Source organism: Molothrus aeneus, chromosome 8, assembly GCF_037042795.1.
Source record: "Molothrus aeneus isolate 106 chromosome 8, BPBGC_Maene_1.0, whole genome shotgun sequence".
Lineage (NCBI taxonomy): Eukaryota > Metazoa > Chordata > Aves > Passeriformes > Icteridae > Molothrus > Molothrus aeneus.
In genome coordinates, this window is record NC_089653.1 from 1,236,168 (window position 1) to 1,256,705 (window position 20,538).

At 43.9% G+C, this 20,538-nt stretch overlaps 1 protein-coding gene and 1 non-coding gene across 3 annotated transcripts; one reads left to right on the forward strand and one right to left on the reverse strand.

Moving 5' to 3' along the window:
- Nucleotides 1–2,064: 2,064 nt before the first annotated feature.
- Nucleotides 2,065–2,146, forward strand: TRNAS-UGA (transfer RNA serine (anticodon UGA)). The gene has a single exon. It is a non-coding gene; the product is annotated as a tRNA-Ser (tRNA).
- A 4,028-nt stretch (nucleotides 2,147–6,174) lies between these two features.
- Nucleotides 6,175–20,356, reverse strand: DNAJC12 (DnaJ heat shock protein family (Hsp40) member C12). 2 transcript variants are annotated; one of them, XM_066554948.1, is made up of 6 exons: nucleotides 20,164–20,356; nucleotides 16,251–16,367; nucleotides 13,241–13,319; nucleotides 11,430–11,569; nucleotides 9,471–9,675; nucleotides 6,175–7,284 (listed from the first exon to the last, which is right to left on the reverse strand). In XM_066554948.1, exons 2-6 carry the CDS (start codon nucleotides 16,326–16,328, stop codon nucleotides 7,190–7,192), a joined length of 597 nt encoding a protein of 198 aa, XP_066411045.1. In that variant the 5' UTR covers nucleotides 16,329–16,367; nucleotides 20,164–20,356; the 3' UTR covers nucleotides 6,175–7,189. The 2 variants fall into 2 exon arrangements, with proteins under 2 accessions (XP_066411045.1, XP_066411042.1); XM_066554945.1 differs by lacking the exon at nucleotides 20,164–20,356 and adding an exon at nucleotides 16,881–16,897.
- Nucleotides 20,357–20,538: the final 182 nt, after the last annotated feature.

A 20,538-nucleotide genomic window follows, 5' to 3' on the forward strand; every position in this document is an offset into this window, starting at 1 on the left:
GAATATTCAAAGTTACACATAAGCACAAAGTTGTTGTTCTGCCAACATTGCTGTAAATACTTGTTAGTTTAGGCAGAATCTAATCTATTTTTTCTGTTGCAAGCATCATGGACTTCTAACAGGAAGAAATGTTCAAACTATTGAATTTGTAAAACTGACAGAGATTGATTAAATAAAAGGCCCCGGAGCAGATGATGGAGAAGGGATGGAATGAGCATTACAAAACTGACATTGCACTTGAGGTCAACTAAGACGAGAAACCTGGAGGATTGAAGTGCTTGGGGCTCAGTCCCTGTATTTCTTAAGAATCCACTTGTGCATTTTTGATACTGGTTGGTTAATCTGTCCATGTCCTATTGAAGATTTTTCAGTATCTGTCCTTGTTACTTGAAGAAATTAAAGACATGAGAAAAATACAGGCAATTCTATCCTAGCACCATTATTTTATATAACAGACCCAAAACAGACTTTTCTCTGTTACCTGGTCTAATGTCAAGACCTTGCTACCTTTAAGCGATTAAGAAATAAAACTTCTGAGATTCCTTGGGGAGATAAATTCATGTTCAAAGTCCACTTACTCCAGTGGCACTCTGCTTGTGTCCCTAACCCTTCTGTCAGCGCTGCCGGGCAGGGATGGGCACCCCGAGGAGCTGAAGGCTGCTCTGGGCGCTCCCTGCTCTGCGGCTGCAGCTTTGGCTGGGAGCGCTGGAGGTCACTGCAGCTCTGCTGGGAACCAGAGATCCTCCCGACACCCAGCCGAGCTGCTCGAAGAGCTCACGGCGTGTCCGAACAGCGCTCAGCCGCCTCCGATGCATCCTGTCTGACTGAAACTGCGCATCTCATCTCAGTCCTGTGCGTGAACACAAAGCAGTTGGTGTTTGTGAAAAACGCCAATCACTTGTTTTTAAAATTTTAAAAGTTTAATAGTAATAAAACGGTTATGAAAATAGTAATACAATTGGAGTAATAATAATTTGGACAATTTGAATTAGGACAATATGAGACAATAAAAACAAAGAGTTACGGACGTCCGGGTACCTTTTTCTGGGCAAAATAAGCCCGAAAAAGGACACCCGTTATCAAAGGATGAACCCTTAAAAACAACAGCCTGTTGCATATTCATACACCTCATACATGATGCATAAATTCCATTCAAACACAGGATTCTGTCTGGTCATCGTCAACTTCTTCCTCCTAATCCTAACAGCGTCGTTCTGCCCAAGCGAGGCGGGAAGAAGTTCGTTTCTCCTGATAATGGAGCAATAAATTCTCTTTCTCTGAAAGATTTGGGTGTCCTGTGGCTGCTGTCTCAGTGCGAGTCCTTTCTTCAGAAAAAAGTTTCCTACATAGCATAGTTTCTATTTTAACATTTTGATATAACATAAAACTATATTTAACACACTGCTTAAGAGAATTAATACAGCATAACTTTCTAACATAACACACATAATAATAATTTGAATATTTGCGAAAAGCCAATCTTAAAATACGCATTTTCCACATTGTTCAAAGTATAGATTAAAAATCAGGAAAAACTATTATTTTTACCCATTGCAACACAGGTGGAAAGTAAAATGAAATTTAATTTCCATTGTACTACTGCTGGCATAATTAACTGTTGCTAGAGTAAAAAAAAAATTATCTACAGTGAATTAATTTACATATAAAGGTTGTATGATAGAGACCTTTCAAGATTTTGTAATAGAGATTTTGCAATAATTGAAAGAAATAGTACAACCAGGAAAAACATTAACGCCACAGAAAGCTAATGCAGCGCCTAATGGCTGCTGTCTATGCAGGAGCTCCTGGCTGCCTCCTCCCTGCCAGGCTCCGGTTCCATTCGCTGGCGCTGGCGCGGGCGCGGCCCCGACCCCTCAGGCCGAGACTCTCTCCGGTGTTCATTGGCATTTGCTCCTCCTGCGCCGCTCCTGCCGAGCTGCGGCCGCCATTGCTGAGGGGGCGGGGCCGGGGCCGGCAGCGCCCATTGGCTGCGCGGGTTGGGGCGGGGCCTGCGGCGGGCGGAACGCCCTATAAGGGTTTAGCTCAAGAGCGTAAGCAACATCAGCAGCGATGGCCGAGTGGTTAAGGCGTTGGACTTGAAATCCAATGGGGTCTCCCCGCGCAGGTTCGAACCCTGCTCGCTGCGGCCCGGAGGGGCTTCGGTTTTTTGGTCCTCCTATTCCCTGCCGGGTGCACTTTTACTGCTCACGGCTCCTCTCCGGCACCAGCAGCACCCAGAGCGATGGGCTGGGATAAGGGCATAGAGCGGGGCAGGCCCCGCACAGCCATCATCCGCTGCTGCCGGTGCTCCCGGAGGGCCGCATCAGCCGGCTCAGGAACATCGGCCTGAGGGCCTGCACAGCCTCCCCGGGCAGGCCGGGCCGCCGGTCGGGCACTGCAGGGCAGAGAAGCGCGTTCAGACGGCAGTTCCTGGTCACTGCCTCTTGTCCCATTGCGGGGCACCACCGAGTACAGTCTGGCTCCACATTCCTGACATCCCCTTTGGATATTTGTACACAGTAAGGAGGTCCCCTCTCAGTCATCTCTTTGTGACGCTGAATAGGCCCAGCTCCCTCAGCCTTTCCCGATGAGAGATGCTCCAGTGCCCCCATCATCCTTGCTGCCCTGTGATCTTTATCCTACCGCAGCTCTTCAGGCCGTGCCCACCCGTTCCTCCCCTGGCTCTGCCAGAAGGAACAGCAGCGCCAAAGCTGCAGCAGGGCCCAGGGCAAGGTGCTGGTGTTGCACCTGCAAGCAGTGACGAGAGCCCTGGATGGAGGGGAGGGAACAGCACCTGGGGTTGGTGCTCTTTCAACAGCTCAGCTTCCAGGCCCTGCAGGCAGGACAGACAGCATCCAGCTGCAAAGCTCAGCATTCATCCAATGCCTAACACACAAACAGTGTCCTGATTCACCCAAAGGTCTATTGCTCTGCCCCCACGTCCTACAGCTGATACAAAATAAATTAAATCTTGCCAGCAGAAGGCTTCTCTATAAGGAATAGAGTTGCTCCGTCAAACCTTGCCTTTCCTGAAGGAAGCTGGTCTGATTCCTCCTGGACCTCCAGTGAGAGGGGTCCTCAATCCCCTTTTCCTGCTTTTTATGACCTTCTGCACATGCATGATGCACATACACACACAGTATGGTGTTGATGGGGAAAAAAACGACAGAAGTTATTATGCCATTAATAACCAGGGAAAACAAACCAAGGCAGCACTCCCCAGCCATCCACGATTGGCTTAAACTGAGCTCTCACCACCCAGGTGTGTCACTCTCCTCTACGTGTGGCCCCAGCACCAAGGAAGGGCTGCAAACCCTGCCGGCAGCAGGGGGAGCGTCTGCACCGGGCTGCAACCAAACCCCCGCACGAAGGAGCTGATAATCATCATCTGCCCGTCTGACAGTGACACAGCCCAGCGACCTGCGGAGTGGCTTTATCTTCTGTTGTGTAATTTCATCAGCTTTACAACAGCCTCACTGCTTACACTTTCATATCCTGAAATGAGAGATGAGCCTGCTGGGAAGGTAAGATAGCAATGTTGATGCTCAGGAAATTAAAGATACACAGTATCTCTTTTAATAATCAGGATACTTGCTTCTATTATAGAACATATAAACTGCCTTTGTTAAAAATCTCATTTAAAGAGGAAAACAAACAGTCAAGAAACGACCTTACCTATCATTCAACATTACTCAGCCTGAGATTTTAAGTCATGTACTGTCTGTGTTTATTTATCGTCCAAACTAACTCTTACACTGTCACTTGGCAAATGTTGGCAAAGCAACTTCTCAAATATTGGCAAAACAAAAATGTTGAGGAGGTTTTAGTTCTTGATAATCTTATATATTCTGCACTTGCACAAGCATAACAGCAGCAAATAAAGAAAAATTCATTTTATATAATTCTAGAATCCCCCCATGCTATTCAGTTTCACTGTAAATAACTGGCTAAGTAGTTGCTTAATTTCTGTTTAAAAATAGTTCAAAGGCCTGGCAACACAGCATTAAATGACGTTCCCTATACTCTGTATTTTATCATCATACACTTGCACCCTGTCTGCTGTCTCGTAACGTCCAGATGAAAACTCCTCAGCTTTCACAAGTCCAGTGAGGGCTGGGTTTTATCAACATTTTTGTCTGGACTCCAGAGGATCTGGGCTCACCTCAAAACTCTGTTTATTTTCATACCGAATCATTCAGAGCTGTGACACAGCACAGTAAATCAGAGCCCTCATGTACCCCAAACAATCAGGACCCTTTACTGCCCACCTAAGGTACTTCCAAGGGGAGCTCAAGAAGAAAACAGGAGCTTACCATGTCTCCAGAGGGCTGCCCTCCTCCAGCTTGAGACTCCTAGGCCCTAATCTAATAGTGTCTGGGTTTGCTGTTCCCCACCCCCTTTGCTGCTGTCTCCACTTTGCAAAGAGAGTTAAAGATCTCAGTGGGCCCCTGAAAACCATGAACCTCTGACTCTGCTGCCTCAATCACACCTTCACAGAGCCTGAGATCCACCACAACCCCTGCCCCAGTTAAAGCTCCAGCGTGTGAATTACGTTTGGTGCTCACCAGTGCAAGGGACAAAGCACCCCAGAACTGCTGCTGGAATGTCAGCTGGGACATTCACTGGATCTTTTCACACCACTAGCAAAAAGCTTCTAAAAGTGCTGTTTCTTTAAAAAAGCAGATAAGCAGTTTCTGCTTGGGGTGTAGACCCTGAATGATCTAACAGTGACTAAGCCGTCAGGTGCTTTCTTTACTTTCTAACATGAGGGAGAACTGATATGCCCACTCATACCAGTTAACTCTTGTTACTGGCCAACAGGCCAGGTCCCACCTGGTTCTGGGGAATGAAAAGCAGAACAGGGTGCACAGGCTCTTGTTTTCCAATCCATCTGAGTTTGCTCTGCTAGGAATAGATTCATTCAACTCAGGAAATACAGAAAATGGACCATTTCAAGTTTAACATGTACAGAAATGGAAAAAAAGAAGTCTGTATTGGTGGCACTGGCATTCTGGAACACCAGTTAGAACCTGCCCTCCTCTTGAGGACAAATTACAGGGTTGATCTTGAGCAGGTTGTTGCAAAACACAACTTTTGCCATGAGCTTTTACTGGGCTAAGAGCCTTCCAAATGTCTGCAGTTATTCATCCAGAACAAACATCCAAAGGTTCTTTGCCAAAACCAACCCCGCAATAATTGGCTAATAATGACATCAGTTTTAATGACACAAACTATTAGTTTGCTGTTCAAAGGTCTATTGTGTGTTCACTTCTCAAAGGAAACCAGCTCGTGAGGTGCTAAATCCATCCAACTACCCCTTTTTACCTTTAGTGGTAAGTGAAATGGGCAGAGGAGAATCTGGGCTGCCATCTGATTCAAAGTGCTCCAGATGGCTGCACTCCCATCTTTTTGTTGGAGGGAAAATTGTTCCCTATTAGTTTCCTTCACATACAGTAAGAGTTTCTTCTGTTACAATTGTTTGACAGACATTATATAAAATGGACCAAAGTCCTTCTTGAGCAAATACCTTTGTATGAAGTAAAGCAACAAATGCACCAGAAAAAAACAAACCAGATATATTTAACAAATGTTACAGAGAATTATTAATCTCATAATGTTTGCAGCTGCAAAATATGCAAGGGAAAAGCATGTAAAATGAAAGATGATGTGCTACAGAAGTGGCTCTGGGTACCAATGCCATCCACTCTAGGCCACTAGGCCAGCGTGGCGGCTGCAGCAGCAGAGCCCCAGCACTCAGCTTCCACCAGCTGGGAGCAGCAGCAGCAGCAGTGGCAGGGGGCAGCCCCAGGGGAGCGCTGGCTGCAGGGCACAGGCGCCCACCGGGTCAGTGAGATCCCCCCGTTCCTGGGTTCCAGTAACAGCACCCGGGGCACAGCAGGTGGCAAACAGGCCCCAGGCAGGAGGGGCACAGTAACTCAGGCAGCACAGCACGGCCCAGCCACACACACCCCTCCAGGGACAGACAGACAGACAGCAGATTGTTCCCATGTGGGCACAACACTGCACTCGCCTGGTTGCACTTTCCATTGCACTGCCTGGGATTCCTTACTGGACTCCTTAAGCTTTTACCCACTAAGATGACAAATAATAAGAAATTCCAAAGGAATCTCTGTGGTGGGAGGAGGATTTAATTAAAAAGATGAAAGAAACCCCTTTTCTGTATGCATAAAGTTTTATTTGCTGCTGATGGAATTATCTGCCTGCACAAAACCACAATGTCAATACCTGACATATTAGCCAAGTTTGCAAAGAAGAAAACAAACACAAAATAAATAAACAACAATGCAGAATTTGAAAAGTTGCCCAAAGTATAAAAAACTTTCATGTGAGATTTTGTACACATTAGTGCTGACTAGTCTGATGTTTCATTCCTCACTGCACAAAACCCTGGTAAAACCAAGTCTAGCACACCTGAGCAGGGAGGGGAATTGCTCTGAAGCCACGGGACAATGTTGGCACATAAACACAGGGAATCAGTCTTCCACTAATACTTCTTAAGACAAAAATTGCTATCTGGAGAAGTAAAGTTCTGAAACTGCCTTCCAAAACTAACATATTGCTGATGCAAAAAGTGTTCTCGTTAAGGTAGAGAAGACAAGTGATTTTTAGGAGTGCTTGATCTGTCACAGAGACCTTGGATAACAAGAACCTTCTTTCATCTATAACATAAGATCACAACTCTCCTACAAGTTAAGTTTGTAATGAGTACATTATAAATCACAGCAGCGAGTACAATGCAATGGAGAAGTGAAGCAGAGCACAGAGATAAGCATAGCTCTGTTTACAGTTCATTGTCATAAAGCTTTTGGAAGATCCTCTCTGAGTAGGATACCCTGGAGCCCAGGGTTCTACTAAGAGTATGTTTTCTATAACATCACACTATTGAAAGAAATATTAATCACTACACAATATTTGAGAATATAAGAAACAATGTACAAGATGTTAGATAACTTCACAACATCACTTTATATTAATACTGAAAAGGTTATGGAACAGAAAAGTCTCCATCTGTAATGCTCACAGCATGTGTGATAAATCAGTATTTCGACATTGACTAGAACAACACATTTCAATAAAGAATACAAAATACAAATAACTTATAACTGCTGTTAAAAAATACAAAGGGAATGCTGAACAGATGATCTCATGCTCCTGTGTGTTTCTCATTTTAGATCTCATAGTTTCTGAATTTCCTCAGAAGGTCTGATGGAGCATCGCCTGACCAGCGGAAACGCAAGTGCCAGTAATTCCCCTCTGAAAATCCTGAGGGGGAAAAAAGAGAAAGTCAATTAAATTATTATAAACATGCATAAAATTTAATTTTCTGAAATAGTACTTGATGGTCTTCCCAGAAAGAAGTATACAGAAAAGTGGTCACTTCCAGTGCTCTTGACTAGCAGGGACAAACAGAGCACTGAGTTCTTGGCAGGCTGGAACAAGAATCAAACACCAACCCTCACCAGAGCTCAGCTGGGAAGGTCCCAAAGGAGAACAGCAAGGACCCTGGCAGTCCTGCAGGGGACTCACAAAGCAAAGCTGACAAATTCCAGTGGCCTGATCTAGGGAAGGAGAGGGAGTTGGTGATGGGATAAATCTGCAAGTGTGATCTGAGGCCTTTTCATACCAAAATGTGACCTTCCTTTTACAGCAAACTGAATCCTGTGAGCAGAATTAGTGTTCAAATCTGTTGTTTGAGCTGAAATAGCCATGTAGGTGGCAGTCCAGAATTCATCCAGGCCAGTGACTGTCACTGTCATATTTTCTGGAAAAATCCCTTCACCAGGATTTCTTCTCCTGGGAAGCTGAGAAGCCTCAGGGGAAAATGAAAACAATATTGATCTGATTGCTTCTCCCTGTTTGGCTGCTTTGGAATGTGGCCTGGACATCGTTTACACACTGGTCATTGTTTGATTGGTTTCATGTGAATTGTTTTAACTTAATGACCAATCACAGTCTGGCTGTGTCGGGACTCTGGAGAGAGTCAGGAGTTTTTCATTATTACCTTGTTAAGCCTTCTGTCTGTATCCTTTCTCTATTCTTTAGTATAGTTTTAGTATAGCATTCTTTAATATAATATAATATCATAAAATAATAAATTAGTCTTCTAAGAACATGGAGTCAGATAAATCATTTCCTTCCTCCTCTGTCTGGGGACCCAAAAATACCACAAGTGACAGGAACAGACAATGCCATGGATTCAAAGTGGAACCCAATACAGCAATTTTTGCTGGATCAAAACAAAAACATTATCAACACCCTAACATGGGGTATAAACACTGAAGTGCATACACACCCTGTCAAATATATTATAACATTAACATTTATTCATGTGAATATATGCTACTGGATAAATTAAGTAGGCACTTGATGAGTTTGACTTTTTTCCATTCAAATATCTGGAAATTAAATTAAAACTTAAAAAAATAAAAAACTTGAGAAAGAAGAGGCCTGAAAAGAAAATTCACCATTACAAGGAACAAGATGATGTTTACTTCAGAATTTTCCTGTTCTACAAAGGATACAGTGATGATTTAATTACCAAAAAGAAAAAAAAAAGTGCAAATAGTATGAAGTTATAGAGCATAATTTTTCAAAATCAAGTTTTCAGTTAGGCCTGCTATACGCTTCCTTGTAGAATTTTCTTATCAATTTTATGCATTCCACAAATGTTTGGGATTGCATTAGGTTTTGCTACCCTCACAGTTGACCCTAATTTGCCGTTTGATCAAACTGGGGAGAAATGGCAGGATTTTGTTTAACAATAGCTCTGTGCTACCATGGGCTGGGATTATGAAACTGCTGAAGGATCAGGCAGCACAGAGGGTGCCTGTGGTGCTAAGGAGGCTTTGGTCAGGTACAGTGACCTCAACCACAGCCAGGAAATGCTGACTGCCAGGGGACACTTTTGAAACACACATTTATTCTGGTGCATCACTACTTAGAAAAAACAAAACTGTTTGAATATAAAAGAAGCCTTCAAGTCTCAAATTTTAGACTTCATTAATTCATCAGATGAAAACTGTGCAAAAGCACTGAATAATGGATTAAAAAAACCCCAAGCTTAAATATTTTACTTAACAGTTCTAAAATTTATTTTTAAAAGTCACTGAAAATAACTGCCTTCTCTTTTTACTTTGCATTTTTATATATCAGAAAAACTAAACTTTCCATTTGGCTGAATCATTTTTTTTTCTCCTTCTCCAGTTGCAGCTTTTACTAGCAAACAAAGAAGGAAACTTGGGATAGGGAGGAAGGAGCATCTGAAACCTTCAAAATTAAATAAGTAATCAAAAGCATAAAACCCAAACCAAAATCCCAACCCAAACCCACATTTGAAAAGCTAAAAGTTCAACACACTGCTCTGGAGAAGACTTTCTCATGACTGAAAGCCCCCATTTCAGGCCAGTCCCTGGATACTGCAATTTTCTGTAACTGCTGTTTTCACTTACTTGGGGAGTCTGGATTCTTTGAAGACTGTGGTTGCACATCAGGGATTGCAACATCTTCTTGTTCCCTGCTCCCTTCCAACAATCCCTCTCCACTGCTTTCCATCTGTTGGGCCCACATCTCATTAGTTATGTTGTTGGTATTACCAAAGTCATCAGGAGCTTCCAGCATTTGGTCCTTCTTACTTTGGACAGCCCAGTGCATTGACTAAAGGAATGCAAACAGAACAAAGAACTAAGCCCTATGCTTTAAGGGTTTTAAATGACTTTTTCTTTTTTATATTGCAGCAATAAATGGTTAAACAAAGCACATTGAGAAGCCTGCAGGTCAATGGGATAGGGAAAGTATGGTTACATGTCATAAACAGCATTGGAGAGGACACTTTATGGCAGGTGGGGGTGAAGAACAAAATGTATATCAGAATTTTAAGGCCCTTTTCTCCAGTTTCTTCTGTCATGAATTCAGACTTTTATTAAGAGGGCTTGAGTGACTTCAGAAATGTTCATTTTCAAAGCTGTCTTTGACTTCAGAGTACCTTTTGAAGGCAAGACAATTTGAAAATATTTAATATTAAAGTCTGTGGAATAACATCTTTGGAATTGAACTAGGCTTAATTGGATATTTCCACCAAACATTCAAGCTCAGGCATAATGCCATAGTTAAGTGTCAAACTTTTCTCCTAAGCAGAATTGAGATGAGCAGAATTCACATAGGAAACTTTTATTCACCTGCCTTAAAATATGACCATGTAGCCCAATCCAATATTATGGAATTGAGCTCTACTAAGGGCATGCTTCAAATCTTCTCAATAGCAAATTCAGGAAAGAAATCACCCAAAAAGCTCCTGCCTCTGTCCCAGATCACCCCACCAGCCCCTCAGAGCCCCTCCAAAGCTATGAGGGAAGCTCAGGGTTCCAAGGAATTACCCCCTGGATTTTTTCAATGACATCTTTATTTAATCAGACAACATGAAAACCTATCTGATAAGCAATATACCAAGAGGAGAATATATTATAAAAAGATCCCAGCTTTAACCTAAATTCGAAAATAAATAAAAATTTCCTACAAAGTGAGCTGAAGCATTTGAAAACAACCCTCAAGTTACTTAAACTTCCTATAAAAGCAGCAACTTGATAAATTCACTCTAAAACTACTGGCCTAACGCCCTTCTGTGAATGGGCTCCTGAAGTGCTCCAATTTTCCCTGAATTTCCTTAACATCCTGTCCTAGGTTGACCATATGATGCTTTTATCCCCAATCATCTTGTTCTGTTTATGCTGCATAATAAGTTTTGCACCTTTAAGCCTTGTTGCAGAGAGTGAAGGGGGCAGAGAAGAAGCAGCAGTTTGTTTTCAGACACTGCACTCACTCCTCCACATTCCTGCTCCTGGCCTGTGTTGTCTGTGGATGGACAGACAGTGGGACAGAGCTCTCCTTTGCTTTTAGTTAGTTTTAGCTTGCTGAGGCAAAGAAGTTCCCTGGACTGTGGGGTTTTTCCCTTTTCTTTGGCCCTGTTTAACCTGCTCTGGACTGAACACCCAGGGGAGCACTGGCAGCTGCACCTGTGCCCCACCGGGCCGGGCCTGGCCTGCAGCATTTCCAGCACTGGAGGGACTGATCAGAGACTGAGTGAGCTGAACTGCAACCCGGGGAGGGACTTTCTGACTTTGTCATCTCTTTCGGAGCACCAAGGGGTTTTATTGTTGAATATTGTTTAGGTTTTATTGTTTAATAGACAGGTTTTTTTCCACTTTTCTCCAAGGAGGTCTTTTCTCCCAGACCGGTTGGGGGGAGGGGCCGATTGAATCTGCTTTCCTAGAGGAGCCCCTTTGGAGATTCTCTCCCACATTTGCCCTGAACCAGGACACATGCACAGTGAGGAACGTGTCTGCACCATCGCCACGGCCAGAGCCTGGCCCTCAGCAGAAGGCAGAGCTGTAACTCATCCCCGCAGCACGGACCGTCCTGACGGAGCTGCTCAGCGCCTCCCAGTGCCGGAACGGGACGGGGACTCTGCTCCGGCGCCAGTGATCGTAGCGCGCCCGCCGCTCCGCGTTGGTCAGCGTCTCCTTGGCCTGCTGCAGCCGCTGGAAATCCTCCACTGCGACACACACAAAAACCACACCAAGGACAAGCTTTGCTTGGCAAATATATGAATTCAGATGCAAAAAAGGACCTGCCAGCAATGGCTCAGACCAAAGGAGAAGCAAGTGGCCAAGGGATGTGGTTCTGGGTCCAGCTTGCGCAGCTCTGGCTGGCTTTAGGATCACGGCCCCTTTGGTGGACTGATACCAGGACTGAAATGTTCCTTTGTCTACCAGCTTCAAAAGCTCCTAAACCTAAGTTGAGAGAAACTTGCAGAGTGCACAGGTAAAAGGCACAAGTCAGCCCCTGCAGACCACCTTAAAAAGGGAAATTAGAGCAACACTGCTTAGAAGGAACACACTGAGATCTGCAGCAGCACAGGGGTCAGAGCAGAGCACAGCAACAAGAACCATGAGCAGCAAGAAAAAAAGATGAACAGGAACTGACAAGAATAATAATCTAAATATAGTTCAGATTAATTAACTTGTGCATTTTATTAGGTATATTTTCCATGTATGCTAAAATGTTATCCAGACTGAATGAGTAAGAACTCTCGTTTTTCCCTACAGGGTAATTTTTTATGGAATGGTTACTAAGGATGCAGCTGCATGTTACTATTTGTGGAAGGGTTATAAAGATTTAGACTTTATCTATGACTCACCCATGTAACAGTGATCTATTATTATTACTATTATTCATTTATTCAGTTTATAAATTAGAGAGAGTTCTTTTGAAATACACTACACCCAAACACTAATCAAAATTGATAACAATAAATCAAACAAGAGACAACAGGCTGAGGGAACAATTGTACTAGGTTTTCTTATTCTAATATTACTAGGTTTTCTTATTCTAGTGTTATTAGTTTTCAACAAATAAAAGGTCTACTTTAATTATTCTTTATTAACCTTAGACTGATGAAATAAAACTCAAAGTAAACTCTCACTAGTACTGTAAAAAGGTATTTAAGTAAATAAGGCATGTTCAGGTAAAGAGAGAGTATAACATTTCTTTGTGCCAAACAAAGCTGCTCTGATATTTGGCACTTGGCTGCTCTTTTTTTGTACCTCAGCCTTGGTGAGCTCTGCCCAGGGCTCTCTGTGGCTTTGAATGGGTAAAGATTGGCTCCAAATGACTCAGGTGCTGCTCAGTCCTCCCAGCTCTGAGGAGCTGCTCCCTCTCATCAACACAAACATCAGCTGCTGTTCTGCAGAGGCTCCTCCTGGGGCTGCCTTCTCTTCCCTTCCAGTCATTAAATTACATTAAAAGAAAATAAAGCACATTTATGTGTTCCTCACAGGCTTGTTCCTGCCAGTAAATTAACTGATTGATGCAAGTGTGGCACTTGAGGGCCACTGAGCATGGAAGTACACCAGCTCCTCAGGCCTAGGAAGGGACAGACTCCAGAAATAAATTCTGTATCAAAAGATGATCTACTGTAGAAAGAAAAAAGATTCAAGGTCCTAGAAATAAAAAAAATCCAACAAGTGTCTTCCTTCACTATCACAAAGGAGCGTGCAAGTCTTAGAAAGAATATCACAAGCTTGCTATTTTAATAGAACGTGCTCAATGCACACCATGATTAAAATATACTGAGGGGAAACAAAGTTTTAAGGCTGAGTTTACTATCTTGCCACGATAATAGAAGAAAAAAATTGATTGTTTTTACACAGGAAAGAATACATACCTGCTTTTGGGTTTCCAGGATGCTTGTCAGGATGGCATTCAAGGGCTTTAATCTTATATTCAGCAAGAATCTGTTCAACCTAAACAAAATATTGAGACAAAGTAAGTAAACACAAAAAAAATTTGCAAATTTTTTTTGAAAGAGGCTGGGAGGAACACCAAGGAATGCTGAAAAATTTTGTCCCATTCAATTTTACAAGCTTTAGTACAAGGAAAGTAGGTACCAACAACCATCTGCCAGTGACACTGCTTATTTCATCTCATTTCCATGCACTCATCCTTAGTCTTGTTTTTGTGAGGCTCAGTCAGCCAGCATGGCTCGAGAAAAATGTGCAAAGACATTTGACCACAGAGGCAAAATGCATCCCTTCAGTTGCTCTTTACTTTGTTTAATCAACTCCAACTTTCAACAGAGTCTCATAGCAGGAAGCAAAGGCTCTCTGCATTGCTGAAGATCAATTTGTGTATTTGGGTGGCTTCCTCCACATCCTCTTCACAGGAAATTCAGCCAGCACCCCATGAGGTTTCCATCTTGGACACCACAAGATAATTCACTCCATAACCTGTAGTACATATTCTTTCTTCAATTTTCCTTGCAAAAAGGTTGGCTTGGAGTACAATAGATTTATAATCAATGTGAGAATATTGGCATGTATTAGTTTATCAGTTAATTGCAAATTCCCACCTTTTGTTATACCATAAAGTATTACAACCACTGGAAAAACTAACACATGTGGAGCCATGAAGCCACTGGAGTGGGCATCAGCTTAGATTTTCAAATATTTAGTGCTTTTCCAAGTATCTTGCTGGTTCTTATAATTCAGAAGCCAAAACTTCTTTATATCACTCCAGTTCAGCTTAAGCTTTCACAATTCGCCCTAAGGAATCAAAAATTACCATTCTTTCCCATACTACAAAGGCTGTTTATACAAATTCATCATTTGTCCAACCATAAGAGCCACATACAATTTAAATTATTTATTTCAAAATTAAGTCTCATAGCATTTTTTATTTAGAATAAAATTACAGTTCGCTCAACTAGCTGGGCAAATCTTGTTGGCATATTCTGGGAAAAAATGTGATCTACGGTAGTGTCTTAAGAATTCTACACTTTTCACTCTGCTCAGAAGCTCCTTCCAGAGGGACAGATGTAATGTGGTGTATCTGCAGGCAGTAAGACACTTTAAAACACACACAGTGTACAGAGAACTTGGTGAGACTGGTTACTGTATAGCCAGCTATCATCTCAAACACTTAGTTACTTAAAGGGGAACTTTAAAGTTAAAATGTGTACAGAGGGTTAAAATTTAGCAGAAGGGCAGCATGGAAGTTTCCAGCTTAAAAAAAAAATCAGTAGAAAGAAAACTTTATAGGAAGTTTATAGAACATACACAAAATTAATATAAAATATATAGTGAGGTGTTTCACCCAGAAAGACATCCAATACAAAACCAGCATTGTTCTTGAAGAAGGATGGAGATTAAATCTCCCCTCTTCCTGTCACATCTGAAGATGAAGTAGGTGTCTGTGAGCTCAATTCTACCAGAAGCCACGAATGAACTTGGTCTGTGTTTACTTGAATATGGCAAAAAGTCTGTAGGAACTGAGAGTATTTCTGCTTAAATTTGACCAGGTCCAACCAAGAGCGGGATATTCAGCAGCTCATGATGAAAGTGCTGCAGCTGGGAGTGTGCTGTGCATGCTGTGCCAAAGGCTCGACTCCTGTACAAGGTCGTGAGACTGCAAAATCCCCGAAGGGCTGTGCAGGGTCCTGAAGGGAGGTGATCCTGGAGCTCACTCAGCCTGGGATCTCCAAGTTCTTCCTCCCGTGTCAAAAGCAGTGCAGCAACATCTGCTGCTTCTCCCAACAAACAGTACTCGAGAGCTTGTTTTTCAGGACCCATTAGCATTTATTCCAGCTTTTACATTTCATTTTCAAGCAATTTGAGAAATTATTATTGCATGTACTTGAACTGTTCATTAATTGCTAAGCCCTTAAGGAATTAGCGTGAGGTAGAAAGTGAGAGAAAGCATCTGTGAAACAAGGCTGCGTGGAGCCCTGAGCACTGCCCTCTGCTGGGATCTCTTCTGGGAGTGCCCTCGGGAAAAGCTTTACATTTCCCTCCGGGACACACTGAAGATGTTTACTCCCGATCTTTATACTTCACCACTAGGACAGGTGAGAGCAAATTTACTGATTAAATTTACTGAGCAAAAGACAGACAGCTTTTATCTCCACTGACTACATTCCTCATTACAGCAGAGTAATCAAAACTCCTTTTCCAAATCAGAAACACAATTCCAGTTAATATAACAGCTAAATTAAAAAAAAATAAAATAAAATAAAAAAAAGAGAGAAAATCAGCTTACTAGACTAGCCGACAAAAAGTTGTATGGACACCTTTAACACGATGCACACTTGTTATAGCTGCAAATCACTCAAAAATAGCTTAGCTAAATCTCACTATAAAGCATGTATCTGCTATCAAAACAAGATAGTAACTTTAGTATTTGAATTTAATTAAAAACAGCATTTAAAAATATTAATATGGTAAATTATAAAGAGATATTGGTTTTGTTTTCATCTGAACAAGTGAATACATTTTAAAAAATATTATACTATGTATAAAGCCCAAGAAACTCATCAGCGTTATCAGTGCCCTAAAGCTATGAACTTTCACTGTATTCCTTGTACATAAATAGCTCTTTTTCAGTTTTCAAAACCAATAATATATATTATAAACTATTATTTGGATGCTGTCAAACACATGCAGTTGGCTCTCTCCATAATCCAGTCCTGTTCTGCATGGCATTTTCAACCTAAGCCTTACTCCAGGCTCTAAATGTCGGAGAAAACAAAGGAGATAAAACTGAGCTTTCCAAGGGAGATCCTATCAGTGGCAAGAAAGAAGGTGCACAAGGCATTTCAAATATTCCTGCCCGCAGATTCCCTGCAGACACAGGAGCACGTTCAAACTGTGAACAGCTGGCGAGGAGGGAGAGGCTCTTACCGTCGATAGTTCATCGCATCCCAGCAAGTTGTAGTAATCCTCCAGGTCCTCCGGCTTGCAGTTCAGGATCGCATCCATCGGCACTGGTCCAGCGGGCTTCCCCAGGCGGCAGGGAGGCTGCAGGGCACAGCGTGCAGGCAGAGCTCACTCGGGGATCTGGAGCAGCCCAGGGCGCCAGGCGCTGGCAGTCCGGAGCCAGCTCCGCTCCGCTCCGCTCCGTGCGGCGCCTTTGAGCGCTGGCAGCTGACCCGCACGGAGCGGGGAGTTCCCCGCTGCCATTGGCCCCGCTCGCTGCCAGCCCGCCCGCACGGAGCTGCTCTGGCACTGCTCCCTGGGATTTGTAGTTGCCACAGTCACTCCAGCGTTAAACCCTGGCTCCCGCCCAGACCGCAGGGTTCCGGACACTGAAACGGGCCGGAGATTTCTCTCACCATCACCCGTGCAGCCACTGCAAACCAAGCACACACCGAGAGGCTGCCCCACACCTGGGCCATCACCTGTTCAATTTTTATTTACAACTTTTGCCACCATCTTTGACCAGATCATTAGATGGGTAACTACCGATGAGAGTAAGGATTACTTCCAAAATAACAATTACAGGGTGCAAACTTTGGAGAAGAAAGCACCAACCTTGCCAAAGTCTCAGGGATCTGCCAGTCAGCTCAACACAAAGGGAACAACCTTCACTCTCTGAAGGTTTCCTTGGTACACAGACACTGCTCCTGAAAACCAAACAGCAATGGTACACCACTCACTCTGACCAATTGAAACTACCCGAGGACGTGAAACACTCACTCACTGTCTACTATCAAATGAAACTACTCTTTCTCATGCCAAATTACTTTCAGACTGCATATTGAAGGTCTGTTCTGTGTGCAAAACATGTTCCTCGTGAAACTCATTTTACATTGAGGTGAAATATCTTAATTTTCAACTATGATTAATAACCAAGGTCTCAGCCCAACAGCAACTCTGGACACATTTGGTGTTTCAAAAGATTACTTCCTAACCTAACCACATGCTGATGTCTTTGCCCTGGAGCCTTCGGAGCTCTGGTATTACATTTCCCACCCCTGGCAAGAGCTCTGCAACCCAAGATGTTTCATGTCACTAACTCCTGATGTTTCCTTAGCAGCTGCAAATAGATGCTGTGAGTGGTTATACAGTTCTAGATGCAGTGACCTTGTAGGAGAACGGATGCCCAGGATATGACCAAGGCTGGAACAGGCCATGTGTGAAACAATGAAGGGCCCAGTGACCATTCAGAGCTATTTATGAATAACAAATACAAAATTTTTGCATCCACAAGAGCTTTAATATCTGCATTGATAATGTTCTGCATTTAATATTAATCTTCCACCATTTTCTCTTCAAGGTTGCATCATCTAAAATTTTCTACTTTTACTGCATGTTCAGATAGCCTACTAAGATTATAAAATATACAAAGTAACTAAAAGCAATAATATTAAAAGAAAAAGCACAATCTTTGGTGAAACCATTTAAATCTGATAGAGAACTCTACCAACATATTTATCTGAGTAAATAAAACAACAGAATTTTTTTTTCAACGTCACTACAAGTGGAAGAATTAGCAATTACAAATCTCTCCATCTCCACCATTCAGAACTTAATATCCAGAAAAGAAAGTCTTTTAATAACAGAACATGTAAATATTTAAATAGGTTGTACTCTGTGGGAGGACAAAAAACAAACAGCTGTCCCTCCTCCCAACAGCATTCCTGACATCCCTTTCTTTTCCAAGTATTCCTTGTGTATTTGCGTAAGGTGAAAGGGAAGCCCTTTAACCCTTTTCCCCGGCAGCTTTCAGTGGCTCTTTCTGTGCTGCCAGGCAGCTGCAGGTCCCAGGGCTGCACTGCAGTGACAAAGTGGGAGCTGGCAGCTGGCAGGGGATGGGCTCCCGGAGCCTCAGCCCCGCCTGTGCCCCTCTGGCCAGGCCACACTCAGCAGGGCTCTGCCCCTCCGGTGCTTGGGGCTCCACAGCACAGCTGCAGCCTGGAGAACACAAAATGCGCTGAGCGGGAACTCAGCCTTTCACTGCTCCTGTTGACTTCTGAGGGACAGCTCCCAAAGGATCATCAAAAAGGACAGCAGGGGCAGCCATACCTGTTACACAAAAAAAACTACAGAGATTGGCTCCAGGACATAAAGTTCATTTAAAAGGGAATTGCAGCACAGGAGATGGCACAAACTATTGCCTACATATGGTTAGTGTTGCTCAGGATGTACAAACTGTTCTGGAAGTGAGGAAATCTCATATTTGTTCTCTGTACCCAGCCACCAACAAAAGGTGTCTCTCAGTCCTAACACATATTGACAATTCTATTTGTTTAGAGCCCAGAGTGAATCTAAATTCTACTTCAATGTAACAGGACATTTACCAACAACTTGGAAAAATCATAAATAGCCCTTTAAATAAATCTCTATTTGAATTCATTCCTGTAAAATACATCAAATATTCCAAGACCTGTTCTCAACTGACTTCAGGGTTTTGCTTCCTGAGGGCAGAGAACACATTTATGAGAAGTCCAAGGCACAAGACAACTCATTTGAGTTTTGCATGGTGTGCCCCCATCCTTGTTCTCACACAAGCTCAGAGCTGCAGAAACAGGAGAGGACCCAAGCACTGCCAAACTGCCTCCCACAAGAAGGCAACTCCTGCAAAGCCATCACTAACGTGGGGAAATGTCTGCAGGATCAGAGGAGGCTCTGGGATCCCTGAGTCACTCCCTCTCCGATACCTCCATGGAAAGCCTCAGATCCTACATCTGCAGCACTTGGATTATTTCTTCCTTAGAACTGTCTTCACAAAAATAACTACCAAACCAATCTTAAAGCCCCACCTCCCCTTTATATGCTGACAAAAGCATCTTGCATGTGTTTTTTAAGAAATATGGATCTTGCCTCAGCTTCCAGAGGCAAGCAGGAAAAAGAACGCTTCCATACAAAGTCGCACAAAATAACAAAGACTTTCTGATCTGATTACTCTGCAGCTTGCTTTGAGAAACAAGTAGTGGGAAAAATCAGTATATATGTATTTTTCAGGGTTGTTAGTACCGGAAAGAACCAGAAAAAAATTCCTAACCTCCTTCCCCTTACAAAGACCACCTATAAAGTTAATTATCCATAGAGTAATCCCTTTGAAGCCATATGTATCAAAATTTTTAATCTCGAGTTTTTTTTAAAAAGCTGTTTGTTATCAAGGACTGCAAGGGGGAAATTCTACCTGTCGAACCTGGGTCTTGCCACTAAATTCAGGAGTTCCATTGTATTAAATCCACTAATACTATTCTGCAAATAGCTCGTGATGTTGAACAGTAACAACAAACCAGTATTTAAACGTCTATCCATGAAGTTTAGACCAAAATTCCAGGTTGGTGGCAGACCTGGGAAAGAGACCGAGTTCTATCCAGTCCAAACTCCCAGGTGGAAAGAAACTACGCCATGGAAAGCCCAGGCGCGGCACCTCCTGTTTGCTGTGCAGGGATGGCCCCGCTGCAGCGCCCAGCTGGGGCACTAAGGACTGCTCCTACCCTCCACAGAACGGGAGATCCCCGGGAAAGCAGGGAGACCAACGTGCACAGCCCTGCGGAGCTCGGGAAACACAATGGGTTTGGGCGTGTTCGAACAAATCCCAACTCTCGCCGCTGACCATCAGGTCACTCCTACAGCACGCAGGCTCCATTCCTAAAGCACCATCGGTTTAGACAGGTGCTGACCCCCCCCAAAAAAGCTCCTGCATCCTGGGAACTCAAGTACCGCGATGCAGAAGCCCAGGTGGGGCCAAGGTGTTATCCCGGAGCACACGGGGCGATCCCTTACAGCAGCCCTGCCCGCGGTGCCGGTGCGCTGCCCAGGCAGGCAGGCAGCGGCCGTGCCCAGGGCTCACCCTCACCTTCAGCTCCGTGCGCTCAGAGGCCGCTCCGAGCCCCCGGCGCCGCTCTGCGGCTGCCAACGGGCTCAGGGGCAGCCCCGGCGGGCGGGTTCCCCTGGCCAGGTACCGCACAGCCCAGCACAGGGCTCTGCAGCAGGGAGCTCGCCCTCGGGAAGGGGCGATATCGTCTGTCCGATACCCTGACGGAGAGTGAGCCCTGAGGGCTTCTCACGCCGCTGGCGAGGAGCGAACAGCGGAGCCGCCATTTGCCGGGAGCCGCCGACCGGGGAGTGCAGAGGAACCGCGCGCTGTCATTGCTCGGCAGGGAGGGGCTGTGAGGGACACAGGCAGGGACGGGAACGGAAGGGAAGGCAGGGCACGGGGCCGGGTCGATGG